General features: G+C 37.1%; 1 protein-coding gene across 1 annotated transcript; it reads right to left on the bottom strand.

Annotated features, from left to right (window-relative positions):
* Positions 1-792: 792 nt before the first annotated feature.
* Positions 793-7,150, bottom strand: LOC147382446 (disease resistance protein RGA2-like). Its single transcript, XM_086429180.1, has 5 exons — positions 3,215-7,150; positions 2,902-3,020; positions 2,245-2,797; positions 1,814-2,067; positions 793-1,114 (listed from the first exon to the last, which is right to left on the bottom strand). Exon 1 carries the CDS (start codon positions 7,083-7,085, stop codon positions 3,243-3,245), a length of 3,843 nt encoding a protein of 1,280 aa, XP_086285306.1. The 5' UTR covers positions 7,086-7,150; the 3' UTR covers positions 793-1,114; positions 1,814-2,067; positions 2,245-2,797; positions 2,902-3,020; positions 3,215-3,242.
* Between the last annotated feature and the right edge of the window lie 8,844 nt (positions 7,151-15,994).

The raw sequence follows: 15,994 nt of genomic DNA, 5'->3' as shown, positions 1-15,994 counted from the left end.
AACCTGTTGATGATCAGGTATCAATTTTGCAAATCGATCCTAGGATGGATTATTGAAAAATTGCGAAGAAAAATGATGGTGTACCGATAGGCGACCGAGGATTACATGCTCATAACTGGATGTTTAACAATATTTAAGTCATTGGAAAATGCTGAACTGACTTCTTTTGACACTGTGTTCAACACTGCACTGATGTGACAGTAGGCAGAGAATCATAGATTTTTTTTTCCTTGCATCATGAGGAAAAAATTCTATGGCCTCTGCCCACTGCCATGCCAGTGCAGTGTTGAAGGAAGTCAATTTAGAGCGACTCATCATTTATACATGTGCAGATTTTGTAGGATGCTTTGATACCAAGAAATCCACATCTGATTATGTTTTTCTCAATTGTTGGTGGGATCATCTCATGGAGAAGGGTGAAGTAATCTTTCATCCATCATGGGACTAAAGAGATCATGGCATGCTTTGAGGCTACAAATCAGATAATTATGATCACAAAACTTTATCTTAGTGTTGAGGCATCCTATTGATGTATACCCTCCATGACTTACATTTCATTAGTGGTCTTGGTTTACTATGAGCATAACATTTAAAATGTTGAATCCAAGAATACTTTTTGAAAATTCCAAAGTTCTACAAAATGATTTTTTTTGTGATCATACAGGCCAACTGAAAGAAAAAATGTTATATTTTCTAACCTCTTGACCATATGACATAATTCCTAAAAGTACTTGGATTCTTTAAATTCTAATACAAGTGGACTTTCTAGTCCAAGATTGACGATCAAGATGCTTCTGTAGAAAAACTGAATTATATTTATTAGTAAATGTGATTACAAGAGCCCAAATAGGTTTATAGAAAATAATAGAAAGAAATCCTAATGAGAAGTAAACTCATTAGGAAAGGAGGAGCACTTGCTGGAGAGGAAAGGAGAGGGAGGAGCACTTGCTGCTTGTGTCAAGAGTTATTGCAGCCTGAGGACTAGTGGAGGTTCTTGAACCACTTCCCATTGTGTCTACCCAAGAAACGGTTGTCATGTGTTTCCAAACCATACTCAGTCACACTGAGGCATCTCACACCTTGCTTCAAAATCTTCAGTGCTGCTTCTATTAATCTTGCATGAGAACCAAGAATGTGAATAGTGTTACAAAACAAGCACAATAGCATCATTAGAGAAAAAAATTATTGCAAACAGTGCACCAACCAAAACTCACAAAACAAATTTTATCCCTTTCTGTTGGGACTTCAGATTCATGACTTAAAACTATTGGAACAGGTGCTATAAGGATCCCTTAAGTCACCTAATAGATTTAATGTTCACCATCGACAAGAAACAGAACTAGAACAAGAATAAAGAGAAAAGCCAGAGACTAATAAAAAAAACTCAATTTCAAATCCACGAGGGAAGTTAAAGAGAGGAAATTTGTTTGCTCACAGAAATCTGGGATCCACCAATCACATGTATCTACGTGTATTGAATGGCATTTCTAATTTGCAAAAGTACCCTTGTTAGTTACAAAACTACCCTTGTATGCTTGATGTGGCAAGCACTGAGGAGTCTGTGAGCAAAAAACGACTGAGAGAGAGAGAGAGGGTTCAAGTGCAGGTCTTGTATCCAAACTTTAATGAAACCAACTTCTCTTCTTTAACCAAGACTAAAACTAGTACACATTACAGAAGACCAAAAATTAGTATGGAATCCATAATAGGGTGTACGTGAACCAGAACAATGGAATCGATAAAAAAAACCGGACATCTATGTATCAAAATATCAAATAAAACTGTTAAATGTAACAGATTAGTAACAAAGTACCTATGCAATAATGATGCAGAAAGTTCAGCCATTTCTCTTGGATTCACAACACACCCCATACTCCGATTCCGATGTCCATGGTAGCACACTCTTTGGTGGCTTTCACTTTGGTACCCATATTGCCCCTTCCACTGACATCTTCGATGGCTCACTCTCGTTAAATTTTCTTTGTCGGACCATTCTTTCTTGGTCCCGAGGTCCTCTGAGATTTGAACCCAAGACATGGCGCTGGCCCAGATACTATTTTATACAACCTGACCAATACACCAAAAGCATCTAAGCAATAATGGCATGGAAAATTAAGCTCTTATGCTTGGGATCATACAAATATATATATATATATCAACCAAATATTAAAAATTAGAAAAATAGCACATATTTCTTTCTCATGTTGAAAGAACAGAGGCCAAATATAGGATTAGACGCATTACCTGGAAATCCCTTCTCAATGTAAAACCCTCATCAAAACCATGAATGACAACGCTGTTTCTTGAAAACAACAACGATCTTATAACGGCAGAAAATATGTACTCTTGGTTCTTGGTACAATGAATGATGACACTGTCCACAACAAAACCATCAAAGGAACTCCATTGTCCGCAATGAAACTTCGAAGCCATCCAGCTCAAGCCAAGAAAAGTTCCTGAGCCAAATCTGCCCTTTCTTTGGTGAAGTTGTACAAATAAGTGTACATTATGAAAGTAGGCTCTGCGACTCCTAATAATATAAACATTGGCTGGCCACCTAATATTGACTGTATGAATGATATGACAAATTACAGTGGAAGCAAAAGTTTCAACTCAAGCTTCCATCTACTCATCAAATTCATCCTTTATTTGAAAACTTGTATTCAGGTGATTCATTTCCACTACTTGCAAATCCTATCAAGAAAGAGAAACCTGTTTCTCTACTCAGTTGTGCTCTCCAAAGGCAATAACAGGAAGAGCAGAAGCAAACAAGATGTAGGTTGTCGGAGCCAATATCCTGATGTAAACAAAATTTAAAGAAGAAGAAAAAAATCATAATTAAGAAATCCCAAGAAAAAATTACTTGATTCCCACTATGTTCCAACAAAAACAAAGAAATACCTGATGCCTGTACGAAGCCCACCAATCCAATCTTGCTTATAGCATTACTTTCTTGCCTTGATATCTTTGATGACCTTCTGAATCGAGGTTTGATACTATCCATCGTTCAACACTAGAAACTGTAAAGAAAAGATAAGATATGTTACCATAAATATTGTACCGATTGAAATTTTACATAGCCCTGACCTTACATGAAAATTTTGAGGAGACCATGTGAAGAACTTAATCTCATCCATATGCTTCTTTCAGTCTATCACCAAAATAATTTAAAAAATTAAATTTAAGTTTGCAAAAGGAACCGCAAGAAACAAACCTTATAATACAGATTTGGAGAACTTCATTCAAAAATCAGCCACTACAATTTCTGACTCAGCGGTTGGTGTAATATGAGGTCTGGATAGTGCTGATGATGCCTCTCCTTGTCTTCCACTGTCTCTCTCTAATTCCAGTGATGATGGGCTTATCTTACAGCCATTAATTTCGATTGATGGGACATGAGCTATCGTAGGCCAGTACTTGCCTCCCCTCTGCAATCCTCTCTCCAATTGGGGACATTCATCAATAGACAGAAACTGGAGTGCAGTGTTGCGTTCAAATTCCATGGGAAAATACTCCAACTTAGGGCATCCTTTAATTATCAACTTCCGAAGGGAAGTCAAATGTCGCATCCCACTAGGCAATGAAACCAAGTATGGACAACCCACAATAGTCAATTCTTCAAGAGAAATGAGGTACCCCAGCTCACTAGATAAGGACTTGAGCTTGCCACAGTACAAAATACGTAAGTTTCGAAGAGAGGTTAATCCCCACATGCCCTCATCAAGCAAATAAATAAGATCATTACAATCATAAATTGTCAATTTCTCAATAGAATTTAAGTTTCCCAACTCATCTGGCAAAGAGACAAGTTCTTGAAAATCATTAATGACAAGGGAGGAAAGCGAGGTTTGGTTGGCCAGTGAGCATAAGAGAATCTGACTGTTATTCCATAATGCCAAATCCTCAAGAACCGGAAATAACGGAAGTCTGGTCAACTTGGGGCATCCTTCCACTATAAGTGTGGTAAGACAAGGGAATGCTTCTGTTAAATTTGACCATTCCACTAAATTAGGCATATTATAAATCTCGAGTATCATCAATGACGGGAACTCACTATCCCCGTAAAATTCATTACCAATGTACTTCACTGCATCCATGCCTTTCACATAGAGAATCTCAAGGTTGGGTAGCTGCCCAAATGCTGGGAGATGCTCACAACCTCTGCAATCGGTAATAGAAATTTTTACTAGATTTTCCAAACGCCACCACCACAGCCATCTTGGCAAATTGTTTCCCATGTACCCTGTTATGGTCAATTCCCTTAGATTTGGATGCGGTAGGAGGCATTCCAAAACAAGTAGATCTGGATGTGATGGGAAGACTTCCGAAAATAATTCAGAAAATCCTCCTAAGTTTGTAGAAACATCACTGCCCCATGATAATTGCAACGAGCTAAGGTTTTGCTTGAACCTCAGAATTGCTTCAAGGGCATCCATGGCATTTCTCACATGCTCAAGATTCTTAATCTCTAATTTACCTCCAAGATTTAGCGAACCTAACTCTCTTATGCTACATCCCTTGCTTTTTGCCACAATGAACATCGGCAATGTTTGAAGACAAGTTAATTGCCCAATTCCAGATGGCAAGAGAGACAATGAATGACACCCCCAAATATCAAGATGTCTGAGGTTGATCAGCCTTTTCAAGTTTTTGGGTAAACCCAGAAGATGATAACACTCTGAGAGTTTCAGCGTCTGCAAATTCTTCAGGCCAGTGATAGAATCAGGAAGCTTTTCAATAGATGAATGAGAGAGGTCAAGGTATCGCAAATGTTTTAAAGCACCAATGGAAACAGGCAACTTTTTAATGCCAGTTCGGCTCATGTCTAACACTCTCAAGCACTTAAAGCTTGAGAAAGGGACCCCAGTGAAATATTTTGTGGCAGAAATTAGTAGTAACGTACGTAGGTTTTTCACTTTAAGCAAGCATTCTGGAATTTCAGATATCCTAAAATCACAAAGCAGTGAAGAATGACGAACCCGTTCAGATATTGTTTCTGCCCTCCCAACCACCACAATCGAGCACCCAATCCTTGCAACCGAACGAGCCAAGTAATGAATGAAATCATGCAGCTTGCACTCTATTATATTACCATAAGCATCTTCTTTTACAACTTTAAAAAATGAATTCCACACTAATTCCATGAAATAGTTATTACCAATAGCCTCCAAAGTATCATCTTCTTGGTATGATTCAATGAATCCCTCGGCCATCCATAGCTGGATCAGCTTCTCTCTCTCAATATTGTAATCCTTTGGGAATATCGAACAGTAAGCAAAGCATTGCTTCAGATGTAATGGTAGACGATAATAGCTCGAAATCAAAATAGGTAAAATCTTCGCTTCATATTCTGGCAAATTGAAAATGTCCGTATCTCTGACCAACAACCATTGGCTTTGCTCTCTATTGAGAAACAGTAGGTCTCCAATAACCTTTACTGCAAGAGGCAAGCCTCTACATTTTGCAGCAATTTCCTTCAGAGTGACCTCTTCTTCTTGCCCAAGATCAAGTGCTCGATTCTTTAACAGAAACCAACAATCATCATCTGATAAAACCTCCAAATGGTATATGCTATTTGTGTCCAACATCCCAGCGACCTCCTCATTTCGAGTAGTTACTAAAATTTTACATCCCAGACAATGTTGTGGACTCAATACATTTTTTAACATTTCCCATTTCTCGGTATCTACATTCCATACATCATCCAACACAATTAAAATTCTCTTGCCCCGTAATACTTGAAAAATGCGATATAACAAACTATCAGATTCCAATAAAGGTCCCTGGCTTTCGGTTGCATGTTTTATGATCTCACTCATAATTGCTTGGTAATTCAAAACCCCAGTCACACCCACCCATACTTTTAAATCAAAATGACGTTCAACCCTCTCATCATTGAAAGCCAACTGAGCGAGTGTTGTCTTCCCAATCCCCGCCATGCCTACTATTGAAATCATTCCAAGTTCCTCCTCGACGGAAGAAGAAAGCAGCATAGACACTATCTTATCTGTATCATTTCTCCCACAAATTTCCGATTCATTAACGAAAGATGACAAGGTTTGAGTTCCTTCAGTGGGTCTGATTCCCTCCTCCAATGATCTTGGAAGATAATGGACCCTACTCTTACCCAAATGGTATATCTTATTCGAGTCCATCATCCTAGAGACCTCCTCGTTTCCGGTAGTTACTATAATTTTGCATCCCTGACAATCTTGTGGACTTAATACACGTTTCAAATAATTCCATTTCTCAGCATCTACATTCCTTACATCATCCAACACAATAAAAAATCTCCTGCCCCGCAATAATTGAAAAAGGCGATATAACAAAGAATCCGTTTCCAAGAATGGACCCTGGTCCTGGGTTGCATATTCTACTATCTTCCTCATAACCGTTTCCTCATCGAAAACTCCATTCACACCAACCCATGCTTTTAAATCAAAATGACGTTCTACCCTCTCATCGTTGAAAGCCAGCAGAGCCACTGTTGTCTTCATTCCAATATCACTCCCCATACCCATACCAACTATCGAAATAATTCCAAGTTGTATGTTGTTGGGAGAAGAAAGCAACATACCCACTATCTTCTCTGCATCAGAACTCCCATAAGTTTCAGATTCATTTTCGAAAGACGACGACGTTGTTCGAATTGTTTCAGTAGGTCTCATTCCCTCCTCTAAAGATCCTGGAAGAAAATGGACCTCACTCTGATACAATATCTCCTTAATTCCCTTAAGTTCAAGTTCCATCTTCTTAAAGGGAAAATTGATTTGTTTTGTTGAGATGGAGAAGAAGTTTCGTACCTTATTACAAGAATTATTTGATGATGATGATGAAGATAGTAACAAAAGCAAGTCATCCAACAATCCATCAACCTCATAAGCTAGTTCTTTAACCATCTTAAGCCAAGAAGCCTTCATTGCAAACTCGCTCTCCTCTGTCTCCATAATCACAGACTGGAGTTCTGTAAACATGTGGCAGAGTTTCACTAAATCTCTGGGCAACCCAGAACTTGTTCTTGATTGAAGAAAAAACAACTTTTCGGACAGTGATCGAAGAAGAGGGGATACAACGATATCTGCCATTTTTGGTTCGGGAGAAGAAATTTCAAAAGTCAACACGGTTTGGGAATGTATTGTGTCCTGAGGGTGAAGAAACCCATCCACAAACGCCGCGTGATCTATAGTCTTGTTTTTGGCAATATCTGAGGGGTTTTGTCAAGCGATTCCACATCAGCAATCCAATACCAGACCTGTCCAAATTTCATTAAAAAAAAATCAGATAAAAGTAAATAAATAAACAACTTCTTTTAAAGTTGATATAATATTTTAAAAATACATAACTCTCAAATTAAAATTAAAATTCAATGATGAAAAATAATTTTTAGGGCGTGTTTGATTGTGCATGAAAATTTATTTTTCATGAAAAAATGATTTGAAATTTAAATTTTCAAAGAGAAAATTCATTTCCGTTTATTTTTCAAATATATTATTTGATTGCAAGTTGGAAAATGATAATATTTTTTAATTATAATTTATTTATTATTTTTAATTATTAAATAAAATGAATCCTACATAATAAAACTCTTTTTAAAAAAATCCTAAAAATTTCCTTCCTAATAACATAATATATAACATTGATGTTACAAAGAACTTACAACCATGATGAATAAGTCACACACGATTAACACAAAATAACTATACCAAAAATAATAATAATAATAATAAAGACAATTTTTCCAAAAAAATGCAAAATATAATCATAGCAAATCAATATGATTTTTTATTTTTTAACTATAGCAAATACATCTCCTAAAAAAATATGGCATCCAACAATCTAAACATGATAAATTTTTCTAACCGCCTAAACACCCAATCCCTCTTTTGATTTTTGACGCTTGTCCAAGTAGTCAATCGTTTCTAGCATAATTTCTCGAGAAATATCAGGACCTTCATTGAACTCTTTTTGCAATCTAACTATGTCAAATCTCTCCATTGTTGTTGTTATACGCATAGTTGCAAAGGCAAGTACTGAAATTGTTGCATCACTAGAATCTTTAAAATGATATTTTCATTCTCTTAGAAGATGAATTTTCATGAGGACCCACCAATGAATCATTTTTGTTGTGTAAGTACAACACTTTTTCCAATTGTTTCATACACCTTATCATTTATTTCATCAAGATCTAACACAAGGGAAAAAAATCAAAAAACACATCAAATATATGTGTAGATTTGAAGTATGCAATTTTCAAAAGAATTGTATCATACTTACTCATGAATAACTTTAGCATTAATCTTGAATGGTTATTGTAGTGTGAAAAGGTGTTTCATTACCCAAATCTAGTATCGTTTGGGGTTGTAACTATCCATAACCCAACATCCATTTCACGTCAGTATGAGTACCATCCAACAATCTAAACTCTTGAAAGAGCATTTCCTACAAGAGGACAACAACATTACTAACAATCCAACAAGTGCAATCAAAGGAATGAAATTAGTAACTAATTGGGAAAATAAGTGTGTCGTAAAGGAGGCCATGGTAACCCTTGTTTCAAGGAACAACACCTTTCTAAAAAAGAATTTAAGAATTCTAAATAATTTATCAATATCTCCACCATAATTAACAATGGAATTGAAAGGAAGTTTGATGTGTAAAATTGATGCATTTACATTCCACTGGAAAATCCTACAACGAAAATGTTAGTATTTTTGTGCTCATACAAGTCAATTGTATTTTGAGATAATTTTTTTTATCCATAAACAAAGTAAGGCTTGATCATATCTGGTATGGGAATGTTCAGCACCCTAAGCTTTACCACACACTTTAACAAACGTTTTTTGTCCTACATGGGTTAGAAGTTTTGGAATGGGGCTGATTTTTGGTGAGGATAATCTCTATGATTAGAAGATCATCCTCCCAAAAATCAGCCCATCCGAAATGTTTTAGCCCCATGTTTACAAGTTGAAAAATCGGGACCGTCCATTTTTTGTAAACCATTTTTGATGGGGTTAGAAGTTTTGGAATGAGCTGATTTTGGTGAGGATGATCTCCTCACCATAGAGATCATCCTCACCAAAATCAGCCCATTCCAAAACTTCTAACCCATGTAGGACAAAACGCGTTTGTTAAAATGTGGGTAAAGCTTAGGGTGCTGAACGGAACCCATCTGGTATAGTCCAAAATTTATAATAAAAATAACATGATTTTGTGATCATTATGTATTATGGGTAACTAGTTTTAACATGCATTAGATATGGATGATTTTGTCCTGAGGAAACATTGTAGGTGATTTTCGATCATAGTAGGTCCATGGAGGAAATCTAAAAATATCATAACCTTAATTAAATCTTAAGAACTTAATCACCATCAAATAAATCCATAAATCATTCAGACTTCGAAAAATAAAATTTAATTTTTCATAAATCTTAACCCATCAATTCCACATAATAAAAAATACAACCAATCGATCACGGGTATTAATTAAATCATCAATTTTGACCTGTCATAATTAAATTATAAACCTTAAATTGAAAGACAAGGTTTTTAACGAATCAAAGAAACCGAAATTGAAATTAAGACGAGTGCAAAAAGCATGGGATCATCCCCTTTTACTCTCACACCCACAAATGTGAATACTAAAATTGGAAGAAAAAAAAAAAGGTAATGAACTCCATTATCTCTTTGGTTCAATCAAAGAAGAGCAAAAAAAGGAAAATGGAAAGAGAATAAAAGGAGAAAGAAAAATGGAAAGAAAATAAAAAGAAAAAGGAAAGAGAAAAAAAAATGCTGAAATGACAAGAAGCATTTACTGCGATTCTCACAAGTCTGACGTGGGATGTGCATATAATCATAGATGTGTTTTCTCGCAATACGAGTAAAAATCATCTATGGTTATGTATGCATGTCCACATCTCACCCCAGCACAACTCAAAAAAAAAAAAAAAAAAAACTATAAAGAGAGCTTTCTCTCTTGACCTCTCAAACTTTTTTTTTTTTGATAAATAATATTTCATTCAAAGAAAACACCAGGCCAGTCGAGGTGACTAGCCTAGCAAAACCTTACAAATAAGACATTACTCACGCGAAATACACCGAATCCCATCCTAATTATAAAGAAAATCCTCGAAGAAAATCTCTCTAAACTCTTTATAGACTTTGGACCAACAAAAAATAAGACCCAAAATAGATATGATCGTATCTGTACAATCTTTCTGTTTCCCTTCAAAAATGTGCCTAGTTCTCTAGAGCCACACCCCCCAACAAATTGCGAATGGTGTAATACTCCACAACAACCTTATCGAGCCACCAAATGAGAAACCAATTGTCAACCAACATGTGAATAGATCTTTTACTATTCTAGGTAGGCAAGTTAGTACTTCATAAAGCTTAAAGAAGTGAGTCCAAATGCCATATGCAAACTTACAATGAAGGAGAAGATGATCCGATGATTCTCCATTATCCATACAAAGCACACAACAACTCACCCTGTACAGACCACACCGCATCAAAAAGTCCACTGTTTGAATCCTTCCTAAAGACGTCGTCCATGTGAAGAAAACAATTTTACTTGGCACTTTCGGCCCCCAAATTGAGATATGAGGAAATGAGGTAGCTCTATTGTTGCACAAAGAGTGATAGAAGGACCGAACCGAGAATCTACCATCCTTACTAGCCGTCCACACTCTCTCATCTTCTTTGCCCACACTCAATTCGATGCATAAAGCGTCATCAACTAATCTACCAACTTCTTCAATGTCCAATTCATCGATGCCTTTCCGAAAGCCAAAGTCCAATGCCCATTCTCCCTTTATCAAACATCGGAAAGATGTGATTGGGAGCCCTTTTTCGAGGATATGGAGTACAGAGTTGGAAATACCTCTATAAGGGGACGGTTGCCACACCAGATATTTTCCCAGAATCTCCCGGTTGCCTTGACCCACTTTGAACTTGATTCTCATCTTGAATAATGGAATGATCTTCATGATGCCTTTCCACATCCCGCATCCATGTGAATGTCTAACTGGCTTACTTTTCCACCCTGTCTGATTTGAGCCGTACTTGCTCTCTACAACTTTTCTCCACAAACTATTCACGTCAGTCCCAAACTTCCAAAGCCACTTCCCCTTCAAAGCCATGTTCATTGTCCCGAGTCTCCTAATACCGAGACCGCCATGTTCCTTATCTGAGCACACTTGTTTCCAATTGACTAAGTGATGTTTTCTACTCCCTTTCCTATCATGCCATAGGAAATTACGAAGAATCTTATCTACTCTTATTTTCATACTTCAAGGCATCGAGAGTACAGAGAGAAAATAGACTGGGATACTAGATAGTACACTTTTAATCAAAGTCAATTTACCCCCTTTGGAGAGATAGTTAGCTTGCCACGATACTAGTTTCCTTTCGATTTTTTCTATTATCGAATCCCAAACTGCCACCCTCCTATATGGGGCCCCCAACGGAATCCCCAAATAAGAAAAAGGTAGTCTACCAACCTTCCATCCCAACGAAGCCGCAAGAAGAGTGACGCATCTAACCATACCCACCAAAAATATCTTGTTTTTCCTCATGTTTACCGGGATACTAGACACCGTTTCAAAACAACATAATAAAACACCTAATCTCCTTGTTTGATCTATAGAATCGTCTAAGAAGATTAGTGTATCATCTGCGAATTGAAGGTGTGAAATAGAAATAATGCCTTCTCCTACTTCGAACCTCGAGAAATAACCATTTGTCACCCCTCTCTCCATCATCTTCCCAAGTGTTTCTGCCACAATGATAAACAAGAATGGAGAAAGGGGATCCCCTTGCCTGAGACCTCTTGTGCTCCTAAAAAAATCATGGGATGTCCTATTCATCAAAATCGAGAAGGATGGGGAAGAAACGCACGCCATGAGCCAGGAGATCCATCTCTGACCAAATCCCATTCTACCCATCATGTATTCTAAGAATTGCCAATTGACGTGATCATAAGCCTTTTCAAGATCCACCTTACAAACCACCCCCGCTTTACCAGATCTCACTCTAAAATCAATACACTCATTTGCTATTAAAACACCATCCAGAATCTGCCTCCCTTTGATGAATGCACTTTGATTACACCCTATGAGCCCTTGTATGACATCTTTCAGTCTTCTAGTAAGGAGGCTCGTGATAATTTTGTAGCTAGTATTCACCAAGCCAATTGACATGATCATAGGCCTTTTCAAGATCCATCTTACAAACCACCCCCGCTTTACCAGATCTCACTCTAAAATCAATACACTCATTTACTATTAAAACCCCATCCAGAATCTGCCTCCCTTTGATGAATGCACTCTGATTACGCCCTATGAGCCCTTGTATGACACCTTTTAGTCTTCTAATAAGGAGGCTCGTGATAATTTTGTAGCTAGTATTCACCAAGCTGATAGGTCTCAAATTTTTGACATCTTTGGTTCCCACCACCTTTGGAATTAAAGCAATGAATGTTCAATTAGAACTGATGTCAAGCACTCCATCTCTGAAGAATTCCTCTATTACAACCATAAAATCACCCTTGATAATTTTCTAACAAGTTTTATAAAATTCCACAGGAAAACCATCCGGCCCAGGAGCTTTATCATTCTTCATGCTTGAAATAATATCCCAAATCTCATCTTCTTCCACAGGTCTTTCCAGCCAATCACGTTGAAGATCAGAAACTCAATTAAACTGCAACAATTCCAAATTTGGTCTGATAAGGATATCATCGGTATACAACTTCGTGTAGAAATCTACAACACCTTTAGCAACTGCCTCTTCCCTCTCTAACCACTCCCCGTTCACATTTATTCTTGTGATGCGATTGTTCCTATTCCAGGCATTAGCCATGCAATGAAAAAAATTTGTGTTGCCGTCCCCTTCTTTAAGCTACCTAATTCTGGATTTCTGTTTCCAACTAATCTCCTCCATAAGTGCCAACCATTGGTATTTCTCGCGTAGCAAAGTGGGGGGCTTACGACAACAACAAAAGAAGAAGAAGAAAAAAATAGAAAAGGAAAGACAAGAAAAGAAGGGTTGGACTTACCTCATTATCTATCATCTTCATCACCCAACCAAACACAACCACCCTCTTCATATTAGTTTAGTAGCCTAACCAATCTACCCCCAACCTCTTCTCATTCTTCTGTACACGTACAGACACACCGAACACCCCCTCTCTTTGATGTTTTCTTCCTCTTTTTTCCTCAGTCCAACCGAAACATCCCTTCTCTACCTTATGATTTTTGCAGCCAATACCCTCTACAATCCCTCTCCATCTTCCTCTTCACCTCTCGGGTCAGCCACCCCCACATTGCAGCACCCTATATAGCTCTTCTCCATCTCCCTTTCACCTCTCGATTTAGTCACCCCCCAACAAATCCTCTCTCACTTTTTCCCTCTCCACCTTCCTCTCCCTCAAACTTATTTCTCTCTCACACTTCCTCCCCTTCACAGACGCACAACCAACCTACTACACAACCCATCCCTATCTCTCTCTCACTTCCTTCCCACATTCATTGTCTTCTCCTTAACAATAGCCCCACATCATGTTTTAGCACCAAGAAACCAATCCCATTACCCACGTTTTGAAGCCATAAACCCATCTCCATACACTTCGTTCCAGCCATTAAACCACCTCCATTCATCTCGGGTTTAACAGCCCACATAACATATATTGTCTCCATTAAAGCTCCCCTCGTCAACCCCTCTCTCATTCACTACCTTACTCACGCCCAAATGACAACTCTCTTTCGTGTTCAAACACCTTGAGGGGATACATAGCAACCACATAATACACTTTTTTAGTTTTATTTTTTATTTTTTTAGGTCACCGCTTAATGATATAAGGGGGTCGATATTGTAGGTATCGGCTTAATCACCTCGTCAGACTCAAGGTTGTCGTTTGATGATCTAAGAAGTCGATATTGTTGGCATCGTTCCAAATGCCTCGTTGGAATCAAGGTAAGGATTTCCTCGATCTTCATTCTATATCACGTTACTTCACAATTTGGTAATTATTCATGCATGTTACGAAATTTACTAAATAGAAATTTTTTGCATGTGATATTTCTACCTATTCGAAAATTTTATACATGTGACATTTTTATTTATTTGGAAATTTTATACACGTGACATTTTTTTTTACCAATTTGAAAATTATGAATGCATATATATTTAATTAATTTGAAAAATTATATATGCATGTGTTAAGATTTAATTCATTTGGAATTTTGACCTTTTTAGTAAGTATTGGTGCATATGGAATTCACCCATTTTCATAATATTTGTGGGTATGGTGATATTCGACTTTTTTATAATTATTTGTATATATGGTGATATTTGACCTTTTTATAATTATTTGTGCATATGGAACTTTAATTGAATTTTATTTTTATAAAAACTTATCACGTGAGCCTTAAGGCATTTGATATGATTTAGACTTTTTCAAATGGTTTATTTCCCCCCTTGTGTGTGAAATTTAAGGAATTGTGTGATATTTACGAAGATCATCGCTGTAAGATTCGATTGGCCAATCAACCATAATTTGATGATGATTAACCTTTGACCTAGGTAGCCTTGATCCTAGTCTTCCCCATTCGACCTTAGGATTTTCTTGGATCATAGTAGAGAACAATCACCTCGATCGGGCGGATTCGATGCCTAACACCTTTCAAAATCCGATCCCTTGCCCTATCTCTTATACGTAGACCAACTCGATTCCATCATTGGAGTTATCTTTGGTTCCTAGACCTAAACTAGGTGGCGACTCCTTATTCCCTAAAAATCCCCCAATTATCACCAGATACTTTTTATTTTCAATCATAAAAAGTGTCGAGATGCTTTCAAAGTGTCTTGTACCATTGCTTGTTTCCAAATCAGATGCTTGTTTGGTGATGGATTGCTTCAAATGTGTTCGGGCTAATAACCTTTACATACTTCTACCCCCACCACTTTCAAGTTCTTCTTGCATTCCAAGAGCAAAATCACGCATTCTGCATGTCTAGGCTACTTATGAGGACCCTCACTGATGTTGTTCAAAACATCGGCTCAAATCGTCAAAATATGGTCATCCCGCACTTAATCTACTATATTCTTCAGAGAAGATTGCCTGAGATGAATTTGCTTCAAAGTTACTAATCGTGAGAATATTCAAGTCTCGCATTTCACAATTGTGTTAAGGGTTTTTGGCAACCATCAATCGATCAATTTTTAGGACACCCAAGTGCATCAACAAGTCGTGGAATCATTTTAACAAGTCAACCAAGTCATTTGATCAAGTCCTCGATTAGAATCTTGAGGATGATCTTACATGGCTCGACCGCATAGCCAATTCAATTGTTTGGATCATTTTTATAAGAATCTTCGAAGGCCTGAATAGATGCCATGAAACATATCTACGACTTGAGAAAAAAAAAACCCAAGTGATTGAGTCTCAAACGAGGAAATTCTATGCAACCAACGCATATTGTTGGAGTGTATTCAAAGGCAACAGAACCGTGATGAACCACGGGCCCCTCGAGAATGATTCGTTGTCTTATACTCCTTTTGGTATTTTATCTAGTTTTAGGGTTCCAATCAATTCATTGTATTATGCAATTGGCATATCAATAAATTCATGCTTTAAAAAACATATAATTAAAAAAATCAATAAAATAAATAAATAAATCCTTTTCAAGTTGTATTTTAAATTCAGTTTGTCGGAATACGATTAAAAGCACCAAAATTTCAAGAATCATCCAATTTTCATCCAAGAGTTCAAACAAGATTTGTACCATGAAATCGAGGAATTCAAAGGCCCACCCTATCAAACCTCGTGGTTGAGTAGCCACTTTCTAAAAAATAACACATTAACTTATGTAGTGTTTCAAAATCATGTGTTAACGAATTTTTTCAGACCCATACAACAATGGGCTAAGTCTATTCTTTGCACACAACTCCTGCAAAGAGGGGCAGTTATAGACACCCCAATTTTAACAGTCTCACT

This window comes from Akebia trifoliata, chromosome 16 (assembly GCF_017979445.1).
Source record: "Akebia trifoliata isolate Shusen 1 chromosome 16, ASM1797944v1, whole genome shotgun sequence".
NCBI classification, from domain to species: domain Eukaryota; kingdom Viridiplantae; phylum Streptophyta; class Magnoliopsida; order Ranunculales; family Lardizabalaceae; genus Akebia; species Akebia trifoliata.
The sequence above is the reverse complement of the archived record's forward strand: the minus strand, read 5'-3'. Positions and strand labels throughout refer to the sequence as shown.